Source organism: Halichoerus grypus, chromosome 7 (assembly GCF_964656455.1).
Source record: "Halichoerus grypus chromosome 7, mHalGry1.hap1.1, whole genome shotgun sequence".
NCBI classification, from domain to species: Eukaryota; Metazoa; Chordata; class Mammalia; order Carnivora; family Phocidae; genus Halichoerus; species Halichoerus grypus.
In genome coordinates this window covers 28,512,944-28,540,206 of record NC_135718.1, presented here as the reverse complement: position 1 = coordinate 28,540,206, position 27,263 = coordinate 28,512,944, and the positions used below count along the sequence as shown (strand labels likewise).

The 27,263-nt window shown below is 40.3% G+C and overlaps 2 protein-coding genes and 1 long non-coding RNA gene across 5 annotated transcripts in view; 2 read left to right on the top strand and 1 right to left on the bottom strand.

The window, feature by feature from the left end:
• Positions 1-3,459: 3,459 nt before the first annotated feature.
• COX15 (cytochrome c oxidase assembly factor COX15) lies at positions 3,460-16,875 on the bottom strand. Its single transcript, XM_036116951.2, has 9 exons — positions 16,591-16,875; positions 15,190-15,380; positions 13,395-13,517; positions 12,728-12,914; positions 10,757-10,924; positions 8,464-8,545; positions 6,553-6,707; positions 4,903-5,016; positions 3,460-3,896 (listed from the first exon to the last, which is right to left on the bottom strand). Exons 1-9 carry the CDS (start codon positions 16,678-16,680, stop codon positions 3,765-3,767), a joined length of 1,242 nt encoding a protein of 413 aa, XP_035972844.1. The 5' UTR covers positions 16,681-16,875; the 3' UTR covers positions 3,460-3,764.
• Positions 10,918-12,003, top strand: LOC118551269 (uncharacterized). Its single transcript, XR_004924983.2, has 2 exons — positions 10,918-10,995; positions 11,840-12,003. It is a non-coding gene; the product is annotated as an uncharacterized LOC118551269 (long non-coding RNA).
• The window catches only part of CUTC (cutC copper transporter), a 25,615-nt gene continuing 15,197 nt past the window's right edge, over positions 16,846-27,263 (top strand). For 2 of the 3 annotated variants that reach the window (XM_036116956.2, XM_036116954.2), the window contains exons 1-3: positions 16,848-17,044; positions 19,869-19,940; positions 22,685-22,744. In XM_036116956.2, coding sequence (XP_035972849.1) covers positions 16,984-17,044; positions 19,869-19,940; positions 22,685-22,744 — 193 coding nt within the window. In that variant the 5' untranslated portion in view covers positions 16,848-16,983. Of the gene's footprint in view, positions 17,045-19,868; positions 19,941-22,684; positions 22,745-27,263 lie in introns of all 3 variants that reach the window. The other variant, XM_078077260.1, reaches the window with a different exon arrangement.

Here is a 27,263-nt window from a genome sequence, read left to right as displayed (position 1 = left end):
CTGGTGGCCTACCACTCTGCTTCTCCAGTATTTAGGTAGCCCTGATGCTTTCCTGAGGAGCCCCTCCTGCAGAGGACGTGCCCGAGTTTGGCCTGTTAAAATTGCTAGTGGTGAAGGCTCTGTACCTTATTAGCTTCACAAATCTTTCCCTGCATAAGGATCCTAGACAAATACTCTGATTTTTGGTATTGCCGTCATTATGTTGTGTTTGAAATTCTCATTCCACAATTCCTCTTTTGTGGGAGCCCTGAAGTGTATGCCTGGTCTCCTCCATTTCTTCTGCCTTCAGCAATGAACTCCGCAGTGTTAAGAGGCACCTATCATGACCCACAGCCACACACTCCCTTCTTGCTTTAAAAAACCAAAGGCTGCCTATATTGCATCACTTTGGGGGGTTGCTAAGACTGTATGTTTTTCTAATGCTTCACATTAAATAATTTTGCTCAACAGTTGTCAAAGTTCTGTTAAGTACTGTTAAATCAGTGTTGAACAAAAGTGTAATGCATATTAGAGAGAGATGGATTGTCCCTTATGCAGGGACACGGCATATGTGTTACATAGGCTGATACATAACCCGCCATTCGTTCCAGAACTGGAAGGAATGCTGCAGAGCAACTGGTCATCCAAATGTCATGATCATCACTTTAGGCAGTAGCTAATCAATACCTCTTCTACAATGGACAACATTTGTCAGTGCAAGTTAAAGACAAAAAATTCTGGATTGATAAGAAAGCCAGGTGTTTTAATTTCCTTTGATGTTTTAAAAACAACTGACAGAGTTATTGACAAGACTTTTAAAAATATTAAGGGAAATTCATTTTATCTTCTAGGGATATGATGACTTATTTTGAAGGAAGTGTCTGGGACCTCAATCTGTAACTGTCCATTTTCCATTCATTCATGCAGTATTTGGTATATGTCTAAGCTGGGAATAATGCAAACATAAAAATAATTCAGATAATCTCCGTTCACCAAGAGCTCATAGATAGGCACAATACAGTTATATAGCTAAATGCAACCAGAATCTGTTTTTCCAAACTTACTCATCTGTAATAAAAGAAAAATGAAGTAAAACATCTGGAACTTGAACTTGTTCTTTGCCACTTTGTTGGAGGGAACTGTAGAAGCACTAGCATATGGCTTTTGGGGTTGGGTCAGACTGCTCTCTGCTGACTCAATTATTAACTAAGGACAACCTCAGTTTGGGGATCATGAGATGATGGATAGGAACCTGCCCCAGTGACCAGTTTCCTTTCTTTAAAGAATTCTATCTAGAAGAGGTGAAAACCCATGAGCACACTAATAGGATCAGATTAAATGAGATGGGGGTGGGTAGAAATTTGGAGGGGATGGCAATAAGCTGGTCCAAACTTTCTAAGGTGTCTAGGCTGTAAAGGCCTAGGCCAGTGGTGCCCAATTGCCTGCACACTGAAATGACCTGGGGAACTTAAAATACGTTATTACTGCTTCCAGACATCATGATTTAATTGGTCTTGGGTGAGGCTTGGGTTTTAAGATTTTCAAAAATTTTAATGTGAAAAAAGTTAGAAGCTACTTCTAACAATAGCATCAGCCCCCGGGTCTGGGATTTTTTAAAAAAATCAAAGACAAACTATTTCTGTTTTGCTAAGAACCACTTGAGCATAGTAACTATAGGTCACAATGAAACTCACAGAATATTGGAGTTGAAAGGGAACTGAGATCATCTAATTGAGATTGTAAATGGGCAAACCTTAGGCCATTTATGGCTCTCAGATGTGTTCAGCCTGTGTCATGTTCTAAAAAACCTGAAATTAGTTGCCAACCCTTGAGAGCTTTCACATAAAAATCTAGATGTTTTGTTTCTTTAAAAAATCAGATCTGACAACTCTGGAACTATACAGCTGCAACAGGCCAGAGTTCAGCAATGGTTTAACCCCTTAGCTGGGACACCTGCTCTCCACTTTGCCACTGTCTTCACCAGCCATAGCCTAGTGGGTGTTTGTTTTGATCCAACTCTTGCCTTCTACAAAACGAAAAACTAGCTTTCTGCATTTCTTTTTTTTTTTTTTTAACATGGTGGTCACCACACATCATTAGTTTTTGATGTGGTGATCCACGATTCATTGTTTTCGTATAACACCCAGTCTAAGCCAAGCAGAGAAAGTCAATTATCATATGGTTTCACTTATTTGTGGAACATAAGGAATAGCATGGAGGACATTAGGAGAAGGAAGGGAAAAATGAAGGCGGGGGACATCAGAGGGAGAGATGAACCATGAGAGACTATAAACTCTGAAAAACAAACTGAGGGTTTTAGAGGGGAAGGGGGTAGAGGGATGGGTTTCTGCATTTCTTTTTACCCATTGCTCCCAGCTCTGCAGCATAAGGAAGCTCCTTCTGCATGAGAGGACTTCAACTTCTGAAGGGCAAGAATCTTGCTCTCTCCAAATGTTCCCCTCCAGCTAAATACCCCTAGTTCCTTCAAGTATTCGCTGTGGGGTATAGGGTTCTGGACTCCTCACCATCCTGGTCCCTTCCTCTGGATACATACTTAGTGGTCAATGTCCTCCTTAAATGTGGTACCAATGATGAAACACAGCACTTGCACTGAGGTATTCTGAGTGTGGCTGTGATACTTCCATTGATGAAATCGGAAACACCACTAATTTTTTATTTATCAGTGTTATCACATTACTGGTGCATGTTGAGCCTGTGGCCAACTGAAATCCCTGTCTTTTTTATATGAAATGATATGCCAGGTTTCTCCACCTCAAACTTATACAACCTATTTAATTAAAATGAAGATGTTATATTTATAATGTTTAATTTCATCTTGCTGGTGCCACTCTGGAACTGTTTTGAGTTGTGACTGTCATCTATATTATATTAGTGTTGGGTTGTTCCATTCTCAAATCTGATCTTTGTGATGCCTTCATCCAGATCACCAATTTAAAAAATAAAGTTGAATAAGACCAAAATTACAACAATTCATTAAACAAAAATTTGTTTACATATCTGAATAGGTGTCCATGTACTACCTATACTATCAAGGCCATACTTTAATTATCCATGAGGCTGTTGGGAAACCCTTGCAGGAACTGATTATATATACCATTCACCTGACCTAGCGATGTAACAGCACAATCAAAAGAAGAACTAGGTTAGTGCTTGATGAGTCAAAGTGGGTTACCAGTGATTTTCTCCTTTTCTAAGTACTCACAAGCCATTTTGCTACATGCAGACATCAAGCTTGTCTTTATGCCCTTTCCCCATTGTGAAAATCAGGATGCCAGAAGACACTACTTCCTGCTGAAGGCTCTCTGGCTACTTTAGGGTGTGTGCCAGTCCTTCCCTTTGAATCTTCACCTGATGTAAGTGAAGGTGAGATCATAAAGAATTTCTACTTAGGCAGAATTTAGGACTCAGGAGGTCAAGGAAACAAGAGATGATGCATGTAGAATCAAGAGCTTGCCAACATTAAGAAATCTGAGACAGTTTATTAAGAAGCAACAAATGCAGACATTTCTTTCTCTACATTAAACATGATTTTCAATGAGAAAACCAAATTTACAAATATTTAAAAAAGGATTCTTTAGTTAAACATACTTAATGACACTCCTGATCCAGTGACTTTGTCAAAAACAAAGAATTTTAAATAACTTGACCAATTTGGAAACCACTTGGTATGCCAAGGTCATCCTTTTAGAAGACTCCCAAGTTCTTGTGCTCTCTGATGAGCTCTCAAAAGCACTTTCACTCCTAGGAAGCTGATCCTCTGAGAATTATTTTGGGACTCTTCGGAGTTCACTCATGAGCCAAAGGGCAACACTGAGCAGAGCCAGGGAGCCCGACTGGTGAGTGGCAGCCAAAGGAGTTGGAACGTACATCAGCAGAGTGCTAATGCCTAAGCCCATCTGTTACAGAGGAAAGAATGCAGTAAAAAAAGCAGGAACCACAAATTCAGAACTGAAATGACTGGGCATGGACAACCAGATACATAAACCTCCACATTCTCCCATCAAAGCATTAAAAATATGTATTTTAAAATTTTCACAAGTAAATATACTCGCAGCAGAGGAAATTCAAACAAAATAGATAAACCTAAAATTCTCTTTAATTATCCTCATCCTAGCCCAACTACCCTCCACAAAGACAGTCATCAGTTTCTATACACTTGTACTTTTGTATCTATGTTTATAGAGAAACATACTTTTGTGCTTTTAAAAATGGGATTGTTCTGTCACTTTTTTTCACTTAACAATATATATCTTGAGATATTATTTTTAACTGCTACACAGTATTACACAGTACGTGTGTACCATAGTTGTTTATTCAGGTTGTTTCCAGTTTTTTTTACTATCACAGCAATTGTATCATGAATTACTTTGTACACAGTGTGCCTTAGAATATTTCTAGGGCAGGCACTAAGAAGTCAGTTTGTTGGATCAAAGGATTATATATTTAACATTTTAAAAGCTATTGCCAAACTGCCCTCTGAAAAAAATTATACCCACTCATGCTCTCACCAAGAATATATGAAGGTATCCATTTTCCTAAGCCCCATGCCAATACCTGATTATCTTTTAAAAAAATTTTCCCCCCAATCTGACAGGCACAAAATGGCATGCACTGTTTTAATTTGCTCCTCTGATAATGAGTGAGGCTAAAGAGCTTTTCATATTTATTGGCCATTCACTGTTCCTCTTGTGAGAACTTGTGTATATTGATATCATTTTATTTTCTGATTATTCTTCATTAAGATAAAATCTTTATTTATAAAAATAATACATAAAATTTATTAAAATATAAAAAGATATAATCAATATTACAAATATTGAAAATATTTTCTCCTAGCCTGTCACCTTTCTTTTTTAACTTAGTTTTGGGGACACCCTCAGACCAAAGAGAAGCGGTTTCTACCTGTGTATATGCCAAAGCTAGCAGAGTCGCTGCGGCCATCCTGGTCCTTCGAGGAAGGGGCATTCTCCGGGAGAGGAAGTAGAGCACTGTCACAGCTGTAACTGAAGTGATTCCCTGCAGGGAGGAAGGCATCTCCTCGAGTGCCAGGAAGAAATGTTCCACCCTCCCGGTTTCTGCTCATCTGATACCTCTCTCCTCTAGAACCAGTGAGTAAGCACGAAGGCTTCTTGTCCCAGACATGGAGAGCCGTCTGTGGCTCCTCTGTGATTACCCCTCAGCCTCCTCCAGCTCCTCCGCTTGCCACTTAAATGCTTGTGTCCCCCAGGGCTCCACCTGCGGTTTCTGCACCTATTGCTGGCTCTTCTCACGTGGGTGCACCACCCCCGCCAGGTGCGGCCCTCACGTTTTAAATCACTCTTTGCATCCTAATGCCTCATTTTACCTCCTCTCTAATCCTGTAGCTCTAAAGCAGGGCTGACCCCAGCACATGAGGGTTATTATTTTCCTGGGCTGTCAGTAGAGGAGGTAGTGGTGCCAGCAGCTAGTGCTGAGAACAACCTAAAGTCTAATTTCCATCTCCCCCCACTGGCAATAGGATCTCCTCGCCCCACTTCCATGATGTCAAGGAGAATGTTCTTCTATCATTTTCTGCCTCTATTTCACTTTTCCTTTTCAGAGCTGTCCATGATGACAATTTCAACCAGACTTTACTTGTTACAAAATGTGGTTGGTGGAGAGGCCTAAGCCCCCACAAGGTAACTGGCCCAAGCGCCCGTGTTGCCTTTGGGGATCTGAGGCCTCTGGATGGACCTGTCTTGGGTGTGCTTCAATCATCTCACACCCAGCACACCTCAATCTGATGACATCCTCCGTCTCCAGCCCAACACTCATTTCTATAGTCCCATATCCGGGTGTGTCTTAAGCATGCCACAGAACAAACTTTGGGATCTTCTTCACCTTCATTCCTATAGCCAATCTTCTACTCCTTAGAGCCTCTCTGTGACCCACCATTCTCTTCAAGTCCTGCTCCTCCATGCAGCCTAGAGCCCCACCACTCTCACCTGCATTACTGCAGTGGCCCCTCTGCTTCCTGCTGGCCTCCTTGCTGTGTCTTTCCCTGCTCCACTGCATCATGCCCAGGCTACCAAGCCAATCGTAACATGACCCTGGCAGGTCCTTAATAAACATCAGCTTAAATAAGATGAGAAATACTGACTGATCATATAAATCATAATTGATTTATGATGCTCTTAGCTCCCTGGGGTTTTGGGTCAGCTCTGATAATTATGTGTTCAGCAACCACTGTCTGTGCCCCCTCTTCTGTACTCAGCCTCATTTCCACTAAAATGACTCTCCTATGTGTGTGCAGGATTGAGGGAAGTTATCCTTTGCCAGATGGTAAAAGGCACATTTGAACTTCAAGAAGACAGCAGTATCCCGAAAGCCAGAATTTGGCTGGAACGGGTGTGGGTGATTAGGACAAAAACATCTCATCAGAGAACTGGTGCTAAATTTCTTTGAAAAAGCAAAGGAAATCTAGTGCCCACTCTGCTCTACCCTCTCTCGGTGCTGCCATCAGTGCTTCAGACGCCCCAAAGCCTGTGAGAGGCTCTCTGTGCTCAGCAGCCGGTAACCACCAGCCAGACTTACCAGAAGCCGGTGATCAAACTGCACCATGGTGGGATTCTCAAAAACATTCCTCAGGATGGGGGAGAAGGTAAAGAGATCCTCTGGGATCCAAGATTCTCCCATCTTTGGGAAAGAGTTGTAAACAAGCCCAGCATCCAGTCCTGCTACAAAAGCCCCTATATTCCAAGGAAAATGGTATTTATTAAAATGAGGTAGAAAAGAGCTCAAATACTAGTTCTTTTTTTGTTTTAAGATTTTATCCATCCACTTGACAGAGAGATAGAGAGCACACAAGTAGGCAGAGCGGCAGGCAGAGTGAGAGGGAGAAGCAGGCTCCCTGCTGAGCAGGGATCCTGACACAGGGCTCGATCCCAGGACCCCAAGGATCATGACCTGAGCCGAAGGCAGACGCTCCACGGACTGAGCCACCCAGGCGTCCCTCAAATACTAGTTCTGACATAGAAAAAGTCTATTATCCCAGAGTTAGACAAAAGGAATAGTCAGAGAATAAAAAGATCTACAGGAGGGGTTCTCAAACAGAGAATATACATCATCATCACCATGGGAACTTAAAAAAAAAAAAAACAAAAACCACCACAACACAAGTGCATCCTCACCTTCTCCGACCCCAAGATTCTGGCATTTCTCCCATAAAGGAGTGAACTAGAAGCTCTAGAACAAGGCACGTTGGATGGAAACATTCCCTTAGTGATTTTGATGCCCTCCTTATCCCACTATGAACTCGATCTATTCTGGAAATGTTCTTCCCCCAGATATCTGCATAATTTATTCCTTCATTTCCTCAGGTCTCCACTCAGTGTCACCTTATCAAAGAGATCTCCCCAATGGTCCTGTGTAAGACAGCACTTCCCCAAACCCACCTCTATCCCCTTATCCTGCTTTATTTTTTCCACAGCACTGAACACCATCTGCCGTATGTTTTCATTGTTTATTATCTGTCTTCCCCAAGTGCTCAAAAAAATGTTTGTTGAGTGAACACAGAAGTGAAAAAATTTATAAACTAAATCCTGGATAAACACATAAAGTATCCATGAGTTAATGGATGACTGATCCATTATTTATGAGCAAAGACGACTCAGGGATGTTTAGATCACGTTCCTTGTTTATATAAATAGCATTTATAAAGTCAAAATTCATGTTCTTCCACCAAAAAGGGGGGGGAGGTGAATCACTGGTTTGATGGTTTTCTTTAGAGCAGTGCTACTCAACAAGACCTTCCGTGCTGATGGAAATGTTCTCTGTCTGCCAGTCAACACGATAGCTGCTAGCCACATGTGGCTACTGGCTAGTGACTGAGGAACTGAATTTTACATTTTATTTAATTTTAATTAAGCTTAAATAGTCACATGAGGCCAGTGATTAATGTATCGGACGGTACAGTTCTCAAGTGAGAGAGGTAGGGTAGAGGTGTGATTTAAAGAATGAAAAAGTCCTGTGTCAGTCCCTTTGCCCCAATGAGCTCCTCATCTTAGACCATCTTTGAGGAAAAGACTTTTCTCTGATTTGCACCTAGCCTTTGCTACATGCCAGGTACTGTTCTAAGCACTTCACATGTATCACTCATACTATTACCATCATCCCCATTTTACAAATGAGGTCACTGAGGCCCAGGAGGTTATACAGCTTGCCCAAGGTCAGAGAGTTCATAGGTGGTAAAGCCAGGATTTGAACCTAGGCAGTCTGGATCCCGATAAATGTTCAATAATTGTGTTCAAATGACTGGAAAGCAGAGTTTTTGGAAGGGAGGAAGGAATAGAAAACAGAGAATGAAGACAGTGGGTATGAGAGAGGCAGATGTGATAGGGAAATATGAAGGTGCAGGAGGAAAGGACAAAGTGTTTGGCAAGAGAACCCCCCCCCTCCACCCGAGGGTGGAACAAAACTAGACACGCTAGATGAGAAGAGTCCGACCTGAGAGAGCAGTAAGGAACACAAGGCCTGCTGTTCCGTGAGCACATCGTCTCAACCACAGGAGCTGACGAGTTTCAAGCAACTAAAGAAGAAAAGAAAACCATTCAGATACACTGTACTGCAGGAACTAAGGGAGGCAGCAAAGATCTCCAAGGCCAAACCCAAGTAACAATCAGATCTTTTCTGACCCTCTAAATGGGTTAAGCACTCCCAGCAGATATTCTGGTCTAACATGCATCACATTTTACAACATTTATATATTTACTGTCTGTCTTCCCTGCTTTCCTATAAGTCTTGTGAAGGCAGGAACTGCCATCTGTCTTGCTTAGTGAAGTAATCCTAGCCCAGTGCTTGGTATGTAAGTACTCAACACATATCTGTTCAATAATGATTTGCATCATTCAAGGAAAAAATGCTTCACCATGGCTGAAAGGATGTGGCTTAAGATATAGGACTAGATTTTCATGTCGTTTGTAATATTTCGTGTTTAGCAAATATAGTCAGAATCAAAACTGTATAAAATCCCTAAAGTAGAGGGGCGCCTGGTTGGCACAGTTGGTTAAGCGTCCAACTCTTGGTTTTGGCTCAGGTAGTGATCTCAGGTCATGAGATCAAGCCCTGCATGGGCTCCATGCTCAGCCCGGAGCCTGCTTGAGGCTCTCTGTCTCCCTCCGCCCTTCCCCACTGTGCATACTCTCTCTCTCTCAAATAAATAAATCTTAAAAAATCACTAAGGTAGGGATTCTTGCATTTAGTGTTTTGGTAAGATAAAAATTTTATTTTTACTATAGCCAACTTCTGATACTAATCAGTGAATCAACAAATATTTATTAAGAATTTTATAAACAGATTACCATAAAGATACAAAGGAGTTAATCAGAGTGCTGCCCTTAAATGGTCTATAATCTAGTATATGAAGAGTGAGGTATCATCACTAAGATATCATAGGACTGTGTATCAGTGCTGTCCAACAGAACTTTCTGTGATGATGGAAATGTTCTATTATCTGCACTGGCCAATACGTGGCTAATGAGGACCTGAAATGAGGCCATAGCACCTGAAAACTAAATAAAAACTTAATTTTATTTAAACTTTAAGTAAACAACCACTTTTTAAAAATAAGCTTAATTTTATTTAATTTTAATTAAAATTTAAATAGCCACATGTGACTAGTAGATACTGTGTTGGACAGAATAGCACTACATGTTTGACTATCATCTCAAATCCTTTCTGCAATTGGTGGAATATAAATAAATAAAAAGAGAAAAACCGTTGATAATTAAAAAGTCATTGGCAACCTTTCAGAGCACCATTTCCCGTAGAGTGTTTAGGAGTGTGTGGGTATTTGTGCAGGCATGTGGGTGAACGCCTGGTGTGTATGTACACAGGTGGGTGGGTGGGAGTGCCAGATGACAAGAATTAAAAAGAAAGAGTGGTTATCAGCAAGTACAGTTACAGCTGTAGGCAATTCAGAGAACAAGAATTATTCCGATGTAGATTGTCTACTATACCAATGTTTCGACCCCATCTGGCTTCCCTGTGGGGATGACTGCCAAGTCCACAACTCCTTTCCTTATGGGAATTGAGGCTACTGGTTCCAAGTACCTATCGGATAATTCTACTTAAAAGTCCTACTGTCATCTCAAACTTCATTCCACCAACAGGTTACCCAAGTCAACCATGACTTTAATACCTAAAATAATACTCATTTTTAGAAAAACTAGTATTTTCCTTTAATCAGCATAAAGGGAAATACTTTCAGGCAAGATCACTAAGATCACAAGATCAGACTTGTCAGACTTGATGAATGGTAGGTCCCCATCTAAAGAACAAACAACTCTCATGGCTCTTGTTTACCATCAAAGGTCCAGCAACAGCTCTCAATCTGGCCTTCCTCACCTCGCCATCCACCATCCCTCTGGGAGTCAGAAATGGTTGGGATTGCTCTTGCTGCAACCCCTTCCCACCATTCCTGAAATTTGTGTTTTCACTTTTCCCAATAGGCAATGCTGATAGAATATTTGGCTCCTGTACTAATTTTCCTTTGAATGAGTTGCTCCAGCTCAAAAGAATAATGGCACATTTTACTTTGCAGTTCCAAAGCTTTCCAGAGTCTCAAAGTTCAATGTTTCTGTCATCTTTGGTTTTATCTAATTTCTGGTAAATTGGTAGGTGTAACTACGGGAATGTGTGTGCATTTTGATTTATAATTTCCCATTAGAAACAGAATTTCTGTTCCTTTGACCCGGTCAGCATCTGTGCAGATATACTAACAATCTAGACTGACTTTTACCTTGTGCTGAGGGAGCAGCAGTGAGAGTGAAGTCCACAAGCTGGCACAATAAAGAACAAGGGCTGATCCCAGGTGGGCAGCGAGGCGGTACTGACTGACCCGAGGGATGTCATGGGAGTCTGGTTTTTCTTCTAATCCGCTTTTCACCATATACCATCCCAACAGACCCTGGAACCAAAAACAGAAGAGGCAGATAAAACAAGGCTGGATCTGTCCATTCAACTGTACTATGTGAGAAAGTGAGTTGTCAATTATCAGGAGGACTCCCCACCTGGCCTCTCCTTTCCATACCTTCCCATATCCCCAGTATCCCAGGAGTCATACCCTACCCACATTTTCAAATATAGCACCATAAATGCTTAACTGCTGTTTAGATTAATATTTTATTAAAGTATAAGCCAAATGTAGAAAAGTGCACAGAAGCTTATCAACAGGCAAGCCTTAAAAATACTTGATATAATTTAACATTATGTAAAATGAAATATAAGTGAAATATAAGAATAAAAGAGAGTTTTTTCTATAAAAACTAGATTGTTTTGGAAAAGCTTTGATAAAGATAACTGCTTAAAAACAATTATTGTCAAGTTAGTAGGAACAGACAATTATAAAAGTCCTGGGTGGAGGGGAATCATAAAAATCTGTAAGGCTATGCTGGCAGATGGCTTTGCAAATGGCTAAGTTCCCGCTGCTCTTTAAGGAAAATGAAATGAAATGATAGTTTATGGGGATGCAAGAGATCTAAAGTTAAACTCCAATCAGAGAACTCAAAAAACAGGCCTTAGTTCTTCATTAAAAAAAAAAAAGTAATCAAAGTACAAGTTTAAGCATAAAAGTTCAAGGTATGCATTACTCTGATACCCTGCTTTAATTTTTTTCAATTAACCAAACAACTGTTGAGTTTCACTTCTATGAGATAAGATACAGCCCTTTCAACTCCACCCTCCCAAGTCAATAGAAGCATGTCAGAGAGGTGGGATTTTCCCACCTCTTCTAATAGATCTCCTCAGGAAATCTTTTGGGGCATGTCTTGCCCCCTTAGTGATTATCCTGGATGTTCTACTTATCTTGATTTCATCTGCACAGGACACTGGAAGACAAAGGAGTATACAGTGTGATTTGCCAGCCCTGCTTTCTTCTTCCCATAATCCTATCTGCCATCTTCAAATTGCTGCCTTCCTGGGAGTCTGTCTTCGGGGTGTTTTTTATTTTTTCATTCCAAAATAAATTCTCACTTTGTTTCACCAACCCTCCCCTAGTTGTTATTAGACTTTTATTAATGTCTCTTTATCTGTTTCTGTTGCCTCTATTTTGTCTCCTCCTTCTCCCTCTTCAATTCCTTCTAATTGGTTCTTATTCTTACTACTTCTGAGTCTAATTAACCAATTAGCTTATTCCTGATCAAACTGTGATGTTTCTTTGATGCTCTATGACTCTTTTTGAGGGCCTATAATCGTGACCAAATACTCCTATGTACCTTCTCTCATATCCCTTTTCTTGGCTCTCAGTCTCAGCGAACCCCTTAACTGTGGGAGTCTTCAAATTCGCTTCTTTAGCTAGAACACAGGGATCCCATTCCCCATCTAGCACACAAGTCAGAAAAGGGGAGGAGACAAGAACCCAGGAAGAAAGCCATGAGAGGAAAGAACCTCTTGTGACACAAAAATGTATTTACTGAGCGCTTACTAATTCCAGGAACTAAACTAAGTACTTTATATGCATGATTTCTCTCATTTAAGTCACACAACCTAAACAGTAGGCACTATTATTATCCCTATTTACGGGTAAGGAAAGGGGCCTACAGAAGGTAGACAACTGGCCCTACTAAGTGGCAGGGTTGGGTCAGGCCTGTAACACTAAAATTCATCCTCTTTCCCACTCCGTTATATAGACTCAGATTCCTTCCTTAAAAACAGTCCCAACGAGGAAGCTCCTGGAAGCATCTCTGGTTTCCCAAACTTGAATAAATCTTACCTGAAAGCAGACTAACCCACACAGGGCAAGAACACGTCCTTTCATGCCACGGCTGAGCCAGCCCTTTCTCCAAAAGTAGGCAGCAGGCAGGATGTATGCAAGGCCCACAAGGCGACCCCACATTCGGTGTGAGTACTCCATGTACCAAATGAACTTGAATTCGGCCAGTGTCATATCATGATTCAAGCTGGGTGAAAAGGGAAGTCAAAAAAGAAAGAAGAAACATCTTGATTTTTATTTCCAGACAGAATGCAAGAGCATTCTCAGTTTTGAAACTTGAAATGAAAGGTCTGCCTTCTTCCTCATCAGTGACCTCAGGATCACTCTGGAACTGGAGGTTTAGAGTAGGGAGCTCACTAAACATAACTGAAGCAAATATTGAGCAATAATGGAATCTAACCATTCTGAAATGTTTAAGCAAAAGATTAAAAGGGCCTAGTGGGAGGTTTACCTGATTTTCTATTATACTTACTTTTTTAAAAAAGATTTTACTTATTTGAGAGAGTGAGCGAGAGAGAGAGAGAGCATGAGTGGGGAGAGGGAGAAGCAGACTGCCCTGCTGAGCAGGGGACCTGACACAGGGCTCAATCCCAGGACCCCAGGATCATGACTTGAGCCGAAGGCATATGCATAACCGACTGAGCCACCCAGGCGCCCCTATACTTACATTTTAAATTCCGGAAATTGCTGATATTTTTGGAATTCTGTTTTCCATTCCTCTTGACTGGTAGGTGGCTTCATCTCCTTTATCAAATGCCAGTCTACCATTGAGAGACCAGACTCTGTCAACCTTAAGATAGGTAAAAAGTGTGTGTGTGTATGTACGTGCGCACACACACATGCACACACAATGCTGGATTTCTCGTAAATGGTTTACAGAAACAAATGGATCTGAACTTAACCCCTCTAAAAGTAAACACTTCATTTCAGTGTATCCTTTTTTGACACCTTGCTTTCTTCTTACTGCTTAAAATTTCACCAGAAACATCTGCCATCAGGTACAAATTTCTTTATTCCTTGTTCTCTTGATCCTTTCATTCAGCTCTCTTTACTTCCTTCTTTCACTAGCATTCCTTAACAGGTAAAATCAACCCTTAGAGCAAAGAAACATGCCCTCAATGAATAAGTGACATTATTTACAGAGGGAAAAGAGATTTGTTACAGATATAAAACAGTTTAGATTCTTGAGTGAATTTAAAGCTAATAAAACTTAAATTTGTTGCAGTTTCCCATAACAGTCTATATAACATATGGTATTTTAAATAAGAGCACAGGGAATGTGGAGAGAATCTGAGGAACATATACTGTATTAATACCAGAAGGTATTTTCACCAAAAGAGTGAGGGTTTCTAAAGTGAAAGGCTGATTTTAGGTCAGAGGCAGGAAATGAAGATGAACCTGGAACATCTTAACCAGAAAGCAAAGAATTTAATTACTAGGTTACTAGGATCCTGTCAAAAAGACCCAGGAGGCAATCTGAAGAGGCTCCCATTGACTAAAGATGGAACAATTTGAGCGAATCATCAGTGTAATGGATTGAAACATCAAATACGTTTAAACCTATGAGCTTATAATACTTAAAAACCCAAACCCTTTATTGATCACCTTTGGAGGATGCTTGGGAACCAACTTATTATTTTCAAAACTGGTAAATAAAGAGAAAGCTTCAAGTACTTATCCTGCCTTTCTTATACAAACTGTACCTTATGATAACCAAATTGTTGATGAGGGCAAGTTTTTCTTTAGAGTTGAGCTAATAAAATATTACAATTTTGCAAATGTAATGAAATCATGGATCTAGGCAATGACCATCAATGGCTGTTGGCATCTCTAATGGACACCAGATATTTATGAATGTTGTAATCACCTGTGAAGTATTTTATCCCCCACTCCCAACCTGAATCTTATCAAGCAAAAACCGGTTTACAGGAAATACTGGGGATAATGGGACATGTTCAACACCACAAGTATGCAGTTAGCAAAATCCAGACCAGGAAACTCCATAGGACCAATCAGTTACGTTTCTTTAATAGCAAAAAAACTACATGGAATGGGGAAGGCGGGAAAAGAATCTAAATCTATAAAATCTCTTTATAGATTTAAAGGGACCTAAGAGGCATACAAACCAATTGTGATCTATTTATGAGGATTTAATTCAAACAAACTGTACAAAAAATTTTGAGACAAATTTGAAAACTGTTTGTAGAGGGAAAATATATACAGATAATGCACAGCAAACAGGCAAGACCTAAACCAGACTTTATGAAGGGCTCCCAATAATAAAACTCTAAACTGTTCTACGGCAGGCAAGCCCTCAGGCATGTCCCTCTTTAGGCCTCAGTTTCTACACATATAAAATGAGGGAGCGAGACTAGATGATTCCTAAGGTCTCTTCCCCCTTGGTCATCCTGTGCTTCTACTGATGACCCAAAGAGCTGACTCCCTACAAGCGAATTACTCACCTAGTCACTCCACCAAGAATAACTGCTCCAGCCACTGTTCCACTGCAGACCAGGAGCCATCGGCCCACCACCCGCTCAGCAGCTTTTGAGGGAAGGGACACTGTACCCCTTCCAGACTGCAAAGATACTTCAGAGATGGTGCTGTATTGCCCCGGCCTCAAGGGGCGCCTGATCCCACAGCTGCAACCACACTAAGGATCAACAAGACAGACAAATTACAACTGGAGACTGAGGGAAAGGCCTCAATCCACTGCTCTCACACACAATCCCACTCTGTCTAGAGTGGAGTACCCTGTACGGCCACATCTCCACTGCGTCTGCCCTAGTAAATCATCATCTCCTATCTGGATTACTGCATCCATCCCACAACTGGTTTTCCTGCCTCTAGTTTTGCCTCACTCCAATCCATCCCCACACTACATGAACCTTCTGGTCTCTGCATACTTCCCCCAGACTTAACTCTACACCCAGATATGGATTATTTTCTTTCTCACTGACTGGGATGCTCCTTCTCCCCTGATCGAGATCATCTACTACAGATCTCAGTTCAGATGTCACCTCCTCTGGGAAATGTTCCTAGATTCTCCTGGGTCTGCAACAGGTCATTCCCACAGCATACTGTACCTTCCCTATCTCAGCCCTTAACACATGATAATGTACTTCAGGTTCATTTGTCTCCATCTCCCACTAAGCTATGAGTTGCCAGACTGTGGTGTCTGGTCAGTCTGGCTCTTTCTCTCCTGCTGCTTTTGTTTCTAACACAGTTCCCTTACATAACAAGACCTTAATAAAGATTTGACAAACGAATGACAAATGAATTAACTGTGCTTTCCGCCAGGGCAGGAGCCTTTTGGTATTTATCTTTTGCTTCCCAGTTCCCAACAAATAATAATCACTCAATAATTACTTGTTGACCGAATGCACGTCCTCTTCTGACTCTGTCCCTGAGTCTAAAGATTCGTGTTCTGTTTCCTAACTTTAAACAAATTAAGCCTCAATTTCCTTCTCTGTAGAATGGAGTTATAGTTCCTTACCTGACTACCTGGGGACTTTTTAGCAAAAATCAAATATGTAGGTAAAAATTACTGAGCTTTTACTATGTACTAAACGCTTGCTGTATATGAAATTAATTCAGCCTCACCACAACTTTATGAAGTAGGTATTGCTATTCCCATTTTACAGATGAAGAAATAAGGCACAGAAAGGTTCCTGAACTTGGCTAGTATCATACAGCCAGTAAGTGGCAGGTCCGGATCCTATCTCCGGGGCTCTGGGCACAAAGAAATGTGTTGTGAATTCTAAGGAACTACGGCAATGTTGATGTGGGGTTACCTATTTTCTTTCTCCTGACTCTTTCGACCCCTGTCCGATTCCACGACTGAGTCCTCTGCGGTGCAGTACCTGTGTTCTAGGCGCCGCCCTAGGAACCAGGAGCCGGAGACACGGGCTCCCCATCAAGGTCTTCAGGGGCGGAAAGAGTAATCGCTGCATACTGAAGACAGTGCAAAGAAACCACCTCTACACCCCAGCTCTCTGTGGTCTCCTTTCTCCCCCACCGAACAGAGAAACACTTCCGGGTCATGCAGAAGGAGCCCCTCCTTCTCAGAAGGCAAGGGCTAGTGGTGACTGCGACTGCGACTGCGCCAACGACTCGGCTTTCGCGGGGGCTGCTGGGTCTTGGTGTCGGGGACGCGCAGGGGTGCGCGCAGCCGTGAGGCGCGCTTCCTTGGTCGCGCGCGCCGGAACCCAGACTCCGAGGAAACCGAAGACGCACGAGGGAGGAACGCGTCGAACATGAAGAGGCAGGGGGCCTCCTCGGAGCGGAAACGGGCGCGCATACCGTCCGGGAAAGCCGGTGCGGAAGGGGGCGGGGAGGGGGCGGTCGTCCGACTTGACTGTCCCGGGCGGGCCTGCGGGAGTTCTGGCCAGCGGTGTCGCGATTTCTGTCAGAGTACTTTGCCCACCTCCTCACAGCTGCCCGCGCGGCACGTTCTGTCATTCTGGCTTTAAACGTGTGGAAGCTGAGGGCCTGAGAAGGGGCTTGTAGCGAGAGTGACCGGGCTCTGGAACCAGATGTGTGGGTTCGAATCCCGGCGCCATCACGTCTAGTGTGCGACGACCGTGTTCAAGTTGGTTAACTTCTTCCAGCCTCAAGTTCCCCTCGCCACGCGAGGCTACCAGTCCCCACCCCGTGGCATCGCTGGGACAGTTCGATGCCCAGCGCTGAGCTCAGTGCCTACCCCTGGTGACTGCTTGGTAACCTTTAGCTGCTGCGGCGGGGGTGAGGACTGTCCCCAAAGCTGCACAGCGGCCGGTGCCAGCGCTTGTGGCCGCCCAGTGCCCAGTGCCGAGTGCTTGCTGCTGCGCCAGGCATGGCAGGTGCTAGGGAATTTGGCCGACTCCCTCCCCCCGCCCCCAACCCCGTGAACTCTTGGTTCCTCCGGAGCGGAGGTTCTCAAGCTTTCTGATCTCAGGACTCCTTTTCCCTCCTAAAAGTTATTGAGAACCTCAGAGACCTTTTACTTACATAAGCTAAGTCTATTGGTGTTGACGGTATTCGAAGTTAAAACAAATTTTAAAATATTAATTAGAAACCCATCACATGATAGCACAAATAACATCTTGTGTGTGTTTGAAAAGTAACTGTCTACCTAAACAAACAAATAGAATGCCAGTGTTTTATATTTTTTTGCAAATCTCTTTAAGATCAGGATTAATGGAACTGTTAGATCTGCTTCTGCATTCAGTCTGACCTGTCAGGGAGCCGCTGGAAAATTCACTCCACTTGTGAGAGAAACAGAGTGAACAAGGCAAATAAAGTCTTAGTATTACTATGAAAATACTTTTCACTGCACAGACTCTGAGAGGGTCTTAAAGGCCCCCGGAGCTAACGGGGCTACCACACTTTGAGAACTACTGCTCCAAACAAATGTCTTTGATTCCTACAAATAACTTTGCTTCCTGGACAACTATCTTAGTCTGCCTTCTGTCACATAGCCTTCTGTGTGCACCTCCACGCTCTCCCGGCCAAGGTCCTTTCTCCTGTGAGGCAAATGGTACCTCAGCAGCACTGTCCAGTTAGACTGATGTGACCCCTGGTGTGGGTGGCTCTCCGGAAACTCTTGGAATGAATGCAGTGCTGTTGGTTAAGAACATAGAGTGGCACTTAACTCTTAAACAGTTTGAGACTGACAGTCTTCTTTTAAATAAGTGAGGCAGTTGCAATTTGATGTAAGCAGATGATGTTTGTTTTTCAAATTAAAAATAGCCTTTTAAAAAATGATAAAAACAATATTGGGTAGGAAAAAAGCAACATAGAAAAGTAAAAAGGGGAGGAGCCACAAGGCGGCTTAGTCCGTTAAGCATTGGACTCTTGATCTTAGCTCAGGTCTTAATTTCAGCCTGGCGGTTGGGCTCCACACTGGGCTCCACACTGGGCTCCACGCTGGGCTTTTTTAAGTGGAGCCTACTTAAAAAAAAAAAAAAAAGGTAAAAAGAGGAAAGTAAAAGTAATTCCAAATCTTACCACCCAGTAGTCAGCATTATCAGCACGTGGTGATTCTTTCAAGTATTGCATGAAGTATACATTTAATACTCTTATTAATTGTAAAAAAAAAAACAAAAAACACCTTATGTGCTTAACTTACAGAAAAACTCAAAACTTATTTTCATCACACTTTTAGTGTGAATACATGAATGAAATTTATGAACTTGTAATTATTCAGCCTTTAGAAAGTCTTTGCATGACTATTGTGTACCAAGGTAGACACTGTGCTTGCTGTGGGTGATGATAAAGGTTTCTCACATAAAGACCTTACTTAGGAACTTCAGGTCAAGTAAAAGTGAACAGACATCTATCTACATACATAATAATAGGAGGTAGAAAGTAATTAGTATTTTTAAAAGATATCAATTAGTGTTTTAAAGAGGAACATATAATTTATGAAGAGTTACATGAGTTCCAAAGAGGGAGATCCTACTTTGGGAGAGAAGAGATATGGAAATGTGATTTAATGTTAGCCTTGGAAGATTTTACCATTCAAAGATGGAGCTGGCAGGACTTTGTGGGTTGAGGAGATGGCATAAGCAAGAGCAGAGATGAGAATTGAGTGGAACTGGAGATGTATAGAAGAAATAATATGTAGTTTATTAATGATAACTTTTTGTACATATGGTAGGTACCCTCCACTTTACATGAATTATTTAGTCCTCACTACTCTGAGGTAGGTACTAAAGCCTACTCTTGTTTTATAGAAAACTTAGGCTAAGTAACTTGTCTAGGATCACACAAATAAGTAGTGGGGCCAAGATTTGAAGTCCATCCTTGTTCTTAAACATATGATCTTTATAAAGACATTTAAACATATTCTGAAAACATTGAGAAACATTGAAGAAAATCTGACTTAGAATTTTATAATGAGGGCTGTGTTTTAGGAAGATTAATTTGGCATTCAGTGTATATTTTCTTCAGTATAATTTCTTATACATATGTCTGTATACTTATTTCACAGTTCAAAGACATCAATTTAATAATCAGTAGGTATTTTATTGCATTCATGGTATATTTACCTACTTGCCTATTATTGGACATTGGTTTTGGGCAGCAAAATAAAATGGTGGTAGATTGGTCTGGATGGATAGTATCATCATGAAATTGCACTGTTTTCCATGTATTTTAGGAATGACAAATGGATTTCTCATGGAAGTGTGTGTTGATTCAGTAGAGTCAGCTGTAAATGCAGAACGAGGAGGTAAGACAAAAGAGAATGAATAACAGTTGGCAGTCCTTCTAAAAGTCTGAAAATGAGGGTGCCTGGGTGCCTCAGTTGGTTAAGCATCCAACTCTTGATTTCAGCTCAGGTCATGATCTCAGGGTTGTAAAACTGAGCCCCAGGTCGGACTCAGCGCTGGGTGTGGAGCCTGCTTGGGATTCTCTCTCCCTCTCCCTCTGCTCCTCCCTCCGCCCTTCTCTCTCTCTCTCTAAAAAAAAAGTCTGAAAAGGAATCCTATGAACTGATCTTGGGAGCCCTTGTGATCCTAGTAAGGATCCTAGTAATTTTTTTGAAAACAGCCAACCAACTGGAAAACATACTGGAAAATTATCATCTTTATCATCTTCTAATCTTACTCCTCCAATAGATCACATTTTGAGTCAAGTGTCCACAATAGTGCTTACCTACCAACTTCATTTTTTTTTAAATTGAACTTAGCAAAGACTTCATTTTTTTAAACTGTTGACTTAAAGATGATTTAAGAGTTTTGCTGCCATTTTCATCATCAAGACTTTTATAATTATGTTTCTTTTAAAAAAGATTTTATTTGAGAGAGAGCAAAAGAGAGAGCACAAGTGGATGGAGGGGCAGAGGTAGAGGGAGAAGCAGGCTCCCTGCTGAGCAGGGAACCAGACATGGGGCTCTATCCTAGGACTCTGAAATCATGACCTGAGCTGAAGGCAGACACTTAACCGACTGAGCCAACCAGGTACCCCCATTATCTTTTTTTTTTTTTTTTTTTTTAGCATTATCTATTTTTACCTCAAGGTTTGTTTTGCATTCTGAACCTGCTTTAATGGGGAAGCATAGAAATTCCCATCATATCAGGATCAGAAATTTTTAAAAACTTTTTATTATGGGAAATTTCAAACATATATAAAAGTAGAATAGTGTAATGAATCCCCGTGTACCCATCACTCAGTGTCTACTAGTTTCAGCACGTGGCCAATATTTCCACTATATCAGGGAGTCAGGACACTTTTTATAAAGAGCAACATATAATAGGGGTGCCTGGGTGGCTCAGTTGGTTAAGCATCTGGCTCTTGATTTCAGCTCAGGTCATGATCTCAAGGTGGGGGGATCAAGGAGTCTGCATGAGATTTTCTCCCTGTCCCTCTGCTCCTTCCCCTGCTCTCATGCATGCGTGCTTGTGCTCTCTCAAACAAACAAACAAACAAATAAATAAATAAATCCATCCATCCATCCATCCCCTGCTCTCATGCATGCGTGCTTGCACTCTCTTAAATAAATAAATAAATAAATCTTTTAAAAAAAAAAGAGCCACGTGGTATATATTTTCAGTTTTACTGGCAACATTTGGTCTTCATGGAATATTCTTTGTATTTTTAAAATGATCCTCTGAAAATGTAAAAACGGTTCTTAATTTGGCAATAAAAAAGAGTGAAGTGCTGATACATGTTACAACATAGATGAATCTTGAAATTTATTCTAAGTGGAAGAAAACAGTCACAAAATACCACATGCTATATGATTCCACCTATATAAAATGTCCACATTAGGCAAATTTTAGAGACAGAAAGTTAGATTAGTGGTTGCCTAGAGTTGAAGGGCACGGGAGAACGGGAGATGACTGCTAAAGGGTATAAGGTTTCTTTTTGGGGTGAGGAAAATGTTCTAAAATTAATTGTGGTGATGGCTGCAAAACTCTAAGTATACTAAAAAATATTGAATTATACACTTTAAATGGATGAACTGTATGGTATGTGAATTATATATCAATACAGATTTTTATTTTTTTTAAAAACAAACACAAACATTTTTAATTAATAAGTCATATTGTCAGCCTGATCCATCCTTTATAAGCTTTTCTTTCATCTTTTTACCTAATTATTTTAGCAGTGCATCTTTTAGTAGGGTTTGAAATATCATACTATATTACATTGAACATTTACTTTTCACTTATTATCAGTATGCTTCTTCTATAAAGAACTTTCCCTTATCAACTGTTTGTTTATATTGAGGTTCAGTTACTATAAGAGGCAGGATAAATGCTTGCTCCTTTTCCTCTGTTTACTGATTTTAGGATAATGAGTTTATTCTCTATCCCCCAGTGAATTGTTTTATCATTATGAATCTAGATTTAGACATATTTGATGGTTTTACTCCACTATAGTTTTTCTTCTTACTGATTCTCAAAGTGTCCCATGTTTGGCTGGTACTAGCCTCTTCAGCCTGGATCCTGAGACTCTTTTGACATGACCCTATAGTCTGATAGTTAATCTGCTTTCAGCATTCTCTTATTCTTGAAATTACCTTGATGTAAGCTACTTAAAATTACCTTGTAGTTTTATAAATCTTAGAATAATAATAAGACTCTTGGAAAAGATTGTTATCAATGAAGAGTCAGTGTTCCACTATGGTCAACCCAGACCATATTTATTCTGAGTCACATCCTTGTACATGGAGAGGCAACCCTGTAATACAAAATTTCAAGAGACCTAGCTTAATTTGAATTAACTCTTAAATTTGACTATCAGTAGCACAATGTGGGTTGCAGAATATAGTTGGGATTAACAATAGAGTTTTACTCTAGTTTTATAATCTCTCAGTTTCTAAGACTCTTTGCTCTATGTTTGAAAAAAATGTTGTTTACTGTTTCATAAATGTTTATTTTGGACGATAATTTTTGAGAAATGCTTCTTAAAATTTTTCTTAATTTTTAAAAGTTTATTGTATTGAGCAATGCTTTTTTTTTCACATAGGTGCTGGCCGAATTGAATTATGTTCTGGCTTATTGGAAGGAGGAACCACACCCAGCATGGGTAAGTGTTTTCCCTATTTTCTGGTTGGAGTTTATAGAGCCTGGAGACAATGGAAAATATGTTTCATTGAGATCCTTTACTAATGTTACTGATATATTAACAATGCTGTGGATATTGAATTAGTTAGAGGTGCTTATGGTTGTAAATAAACCTGTCTATCAAAGATGAGATCCTTATACATCAATAAGTTGAGAGATAGATAGTTACTGTTAACGTTGGTTCAGTTGCTCTGCAGTAGTATCAACAGTCAGGGTTTTATCTTTCCATCCTGGCATCTTCGGCATATTGACTTTAGTCTTCATTTCTCCCATCCTGGTCTTCGTGCTGTTGTCATACATTTTACTTCTGTATGTGTTAAAAATACATACACTCCACACTACATTAGTCTTTATTATGTTAGTCACCATACAGTACTTCATTAGTTTTTGGTGTAGTGTTCCAGGATTCATTATTTGCATATAACACCCAGTATTATTTTTGTTTAAAGAGTCAATTAGGGACACCTGGGTGGCTCAGTTGGTTGAGCATCCCAACTCTTGATTTTGGCTCAGGTCATGATCTTAAGGTCGTGAGATTGAGCCCTGTGTTGGGCTCCTCACTCAGAGGGGAGTCGGCTTGAGGTTCTTTCCCTCTCCCTCTGCCCCTCTCCCCCAGTAGTGCTCTCTCACACTCTCTCTCTCTCAAATAAATAAATCTTCCAAAAAAGAAGAATCTGTTATCTCTTAAAGAGATTAAAATAATAAGAAAACAATCATGTATTTACCTATGTATACTTACTATTTCTGATGTTCTTCATTCCCTTGTGTAGGTCCGTATTTCCATCTGATTTCATTTTCCTTCTGTCTGAAGTAATTCTTTTAACATTTTTCTTGTAGTACAAGTATGCTGGGGATGAATTATTTTAGCTTTTGTATGTCTCAAAACATCTTTCTCCATTTTTTGAAAGATATTTTTGCTGGGTGTGGAATTCTAGGTTGATAGGGTTTTTTTTCTTCTTCCAATACCTTAAAGATGTTTCTCCACTGTCTTCTTGCTGGTGTTATTTCTCATATGAAATATCATCCATACCTTTGTTTTTTTTGTTTTTTCTATGTAATGTCTCTTTTTTGTAGTTGCTTTAAAATTCTTTTCTTTACTCCTGGCTTTGAGCAATGTGATAACAATATACCTGATTATAGTTTTCTTCATGTTTCTTGGACCTGTGCATTTATAGTTTCATCACATTTGGAAAATTTTCATCATTCAGTGTACTCTACCCCCTCCTTCAGGGACGTCAGTTATACTTGTTTTAGGCTGCTTGAAGTTGTCCCAGAGCTCACTGATGAACTACTCTTTTTTTTTTTTTAAGTACTCTCCATGCCCAGTGTGGAGCCCAACTTGGGGCTTAAACTCAGGACTGTGAGATCGAGACCTGAGCTGAGATCAAGAATTGGACACTTAGGGGCGCCTGGGTGGCTCAGTCGTTAAGCGTCTGCCTTCGGCTCAGGTCATGATCCCAGGGTCCTGGGATCGAGCCCCGCATCGGGCTCCCTGCTCGGCGGGAAGCCTGCTTCTCCCTCTCCCACTCCCCCTGCCTGTGTTCTCTCTCTCGCTGTGTCTCTCTCTATCAAATAAACAAATAAAATCTTTAAAAAAAAAAAAAAAAAAAAAAAAAAGAATTGGACACTTAACCAGCTGAGCCACCCAGGCGCCCCTCTTTTTATATTAATCTCCTTTTTCTCTGTGTTTCATTTTGCATAGATTCTACTGGTTTGTTTTCAAGTTTACTAATCTTTTCTCTGCAATGTCTAATCTGCTGTTAAACCCACCTAGTATATTTTTCATCTCACACATTGTACTTTTCATCTTTAGGAGTTTAATTTGAGTCTGTTATATCTAATATATTGTTTCTGAACTGTTTTGAAGATTTGGAATAAAGTTATAATAGCTGTTTTAATGACTTGGCTGCTAATTCTAACATCTATATCAGTTCTAGGTTGGTTTCATTTGATTGATTTATCACCTCATGATGCATCTTATTTTCCTGCCTGATAATTTCTTACTGGTTGCCAGACATGAATTTTGCTTTATTGGGCCCTAGATATGTTTGTATTCCTATAAACATTCTCAAGCAGTTGGGTTATTTGGAAACAGTTTGTTCCTTTTGGTTATTGCCTTTAAAATTTGTTAAGCAGGCCTGGAACAGTGGTCAGTCTGGAGTTAATTATTCCTATTACTGAAGCAAGACCCTTCTGTGTACTCTACCCATTGCCCCATGAATCTTCAAATTTTCCTATCTGCCTGTTGGGAATAGGCATTGTTTTTGGCCTGACAGGTGTGAATGAAAGGCATTGTTTCTTTCTAATTCTTTTCAGTGGATTTTTCTCTGGCTTTGTATGGTTTCCTTGCATATATGCATTCATTAGTACTGAGCTGAATATTGGAGGGAGATTATCTGCAAATCTCCAAAATTCTCTTTCTCTCCTCCCTGGTGCTCTTTCCTGGGAACTCTAGTCACTTGGTCTCCCTGGACTCTCAGCTTTGTCTCTTCAACTCAGAATTCTCTGGCCTCTACCTCGGTTCCCCCTTTCTTGGCTGCAGCCTAGAAAACCCTCAAGGTAGTAATTTGGGTCAGTTATAGAGCTGACTTCATTTGTTTCCCTTCTTTCAGGCATCATTGTTTTTTGTTGCTTGACACACAATCTCTTGCAAACCATTGTTTCATATATTTTTCATATTCATGTGTGTTTTTTGGTTATTATTGGTGGGAGGGCAAATCCAGTCCCTGTTACTCTTGTCTTGGTCAAAAGCAGAAGTCTCTGTATGAATTTTTGACTCTTCCATGTTATTCTAAGGTTGATGATAGCATTATTTAGTATAAAGGGTTTATATATGCAATAGCTCTTTGGAATCTTCTCACTAAAGGAAGGCATTCCCTGGCCATTCTGTGAAATCTCTAGAACATAGCTAAATTTGAGTGCAATCTGTTTTTTGTAACAGCAATCATGATTCATTGCTTGGTATTGGGCATATTGCTATCCCATAGAAAATTGGGGTTCTTTTAGCAAGGAAAAAGAAAGAAATCCATTGTGCTTCTCACAGACCTTATACAGATGGTTCCTGATACATGATGGTTTGGCTTATGATTTTTTGAGTTTATGATGGTGCTAAAGTAATATGCATTCAGTAGAAGTTGTACTTTGAATTTTGAACTCTGATCTTTTCCTGGGCTAGCCATTTGTAGTATGATACTCTCATGATGCTGGGCAGCCACAGCTCCCAGTTAGCCATGTGATCACAGGAGTAAACAACTGATAAACTTGCAACCATTCTGTACCCATATAACCATTCTGTTTTTCACTTTCAGTACTGTATTCAATAAATTACATGAGATAATCAATACTGTGTTATAAAATAGGCTTTCCATTGGATGATTTTGCCCAACTGTAGACTAATGTAAATGTTCTGAGCATATTTATGGTAGGCTAGGCTAAGCTGTAATGTTCAGTAGGTTAGGTGTATTAAAGGCATTTTGACTTAGGATTTTTTCAGCTTAAGATGGGTTTATTGAGATGTAATTACAGTGTAAGTCATGGAAGATCTTTACTATTGAGGGTTTCTGAGCTAGTGATGAATTGTGCCATTTAGGTATTTTTATTTATAGATCTCTACATAAATCACAAACAAGTAGAACTTTGCTCTTTTTTATATAACTCTTTCAAAAAAGGTTTTGATAAGTTTCTTTGTTCATTAAAGGGTCATAAACTTTAGAACTATGTAAACATCTCTATAGTAAGTTCTAAATAGAGCTATAATCAATCAGAAAGGAAAAATTAGATCTTATGGAATACACTGGCAGAATATTGAGCCTGTTAGTTATTATACTTTCAAACGTCATATACCAGCAAAAGGATTTTCTTTAGTCAACTGACAAGTGCTTTCTTTTTTTGCATTTTATTATTTTTTATTTTTTATTTTTTTAAATTTATTATGTTACGTTAGTCACCACACAATACATCATTAGTTTTTGATGTGGTGATCCACGATTCATTGTTTTCGTATAACACCCAGTGCTCCATGCAGTACACGACAAGTGCTTTTAAAAATGCAGTAAATGCCTTCACTTTACTAAATTGCTCTTTTTTACCCATGATTCTCTTATTACTTAACTTCCATTATATGCACATTTTTTTTTAAGATTTTATTTATTTATTTGATAGAGACACAGCGAGAGAGGGAACACAAGCAGGGGGAGTGGAAAAGGGAGAAGCAGGCTTCCTGCCGAGCATGGAGCCTGATGCGGGGCTCGATCCCAGGACCCTGGGATCATGACCTGAGCCGAAGGCAGACGCTTAACAACTGAGCCACCCAGGCGCCCCTATATGCACATTTTTTAATTAATGTTGTCATTCCCTTTAGAACCAGATTTCTCTGGTTTCCTCAGTCAATGCTTCCTTTTCTTGTAGAAGTAATACACAAGAGCAAATGTAAAAGGCCAATAAATTTTATTGACTTCCTTGAGCTGTTAGTTCAAATTTGA

Excerpts from the sequence above, each read along its gene's own strand:
- COX15 (XM_036116951.2), bottom strand. The coding sequence starts at position 16,680 with ATGCAGCGATTACTCTTTCCGCCCCTGAAGACCTTGATGGGGAGCCCG. Across the intron at positions 15,381-16,590 it reads GGGCGGCGCCTAGAACACAG|TGTGGTTGCAGCTGTGGGAT; the intron begins GTACTGCACCGC and ends GTTGATCCTTAG. Across the intron at positions 6,708-8,463 it reads GTTCCTTACTGCTCTCTCAG|GGGCTTTTGTAGCAGGACTG; the intron begins GTCGGACTCTTC and ends CTTGGAATATAG.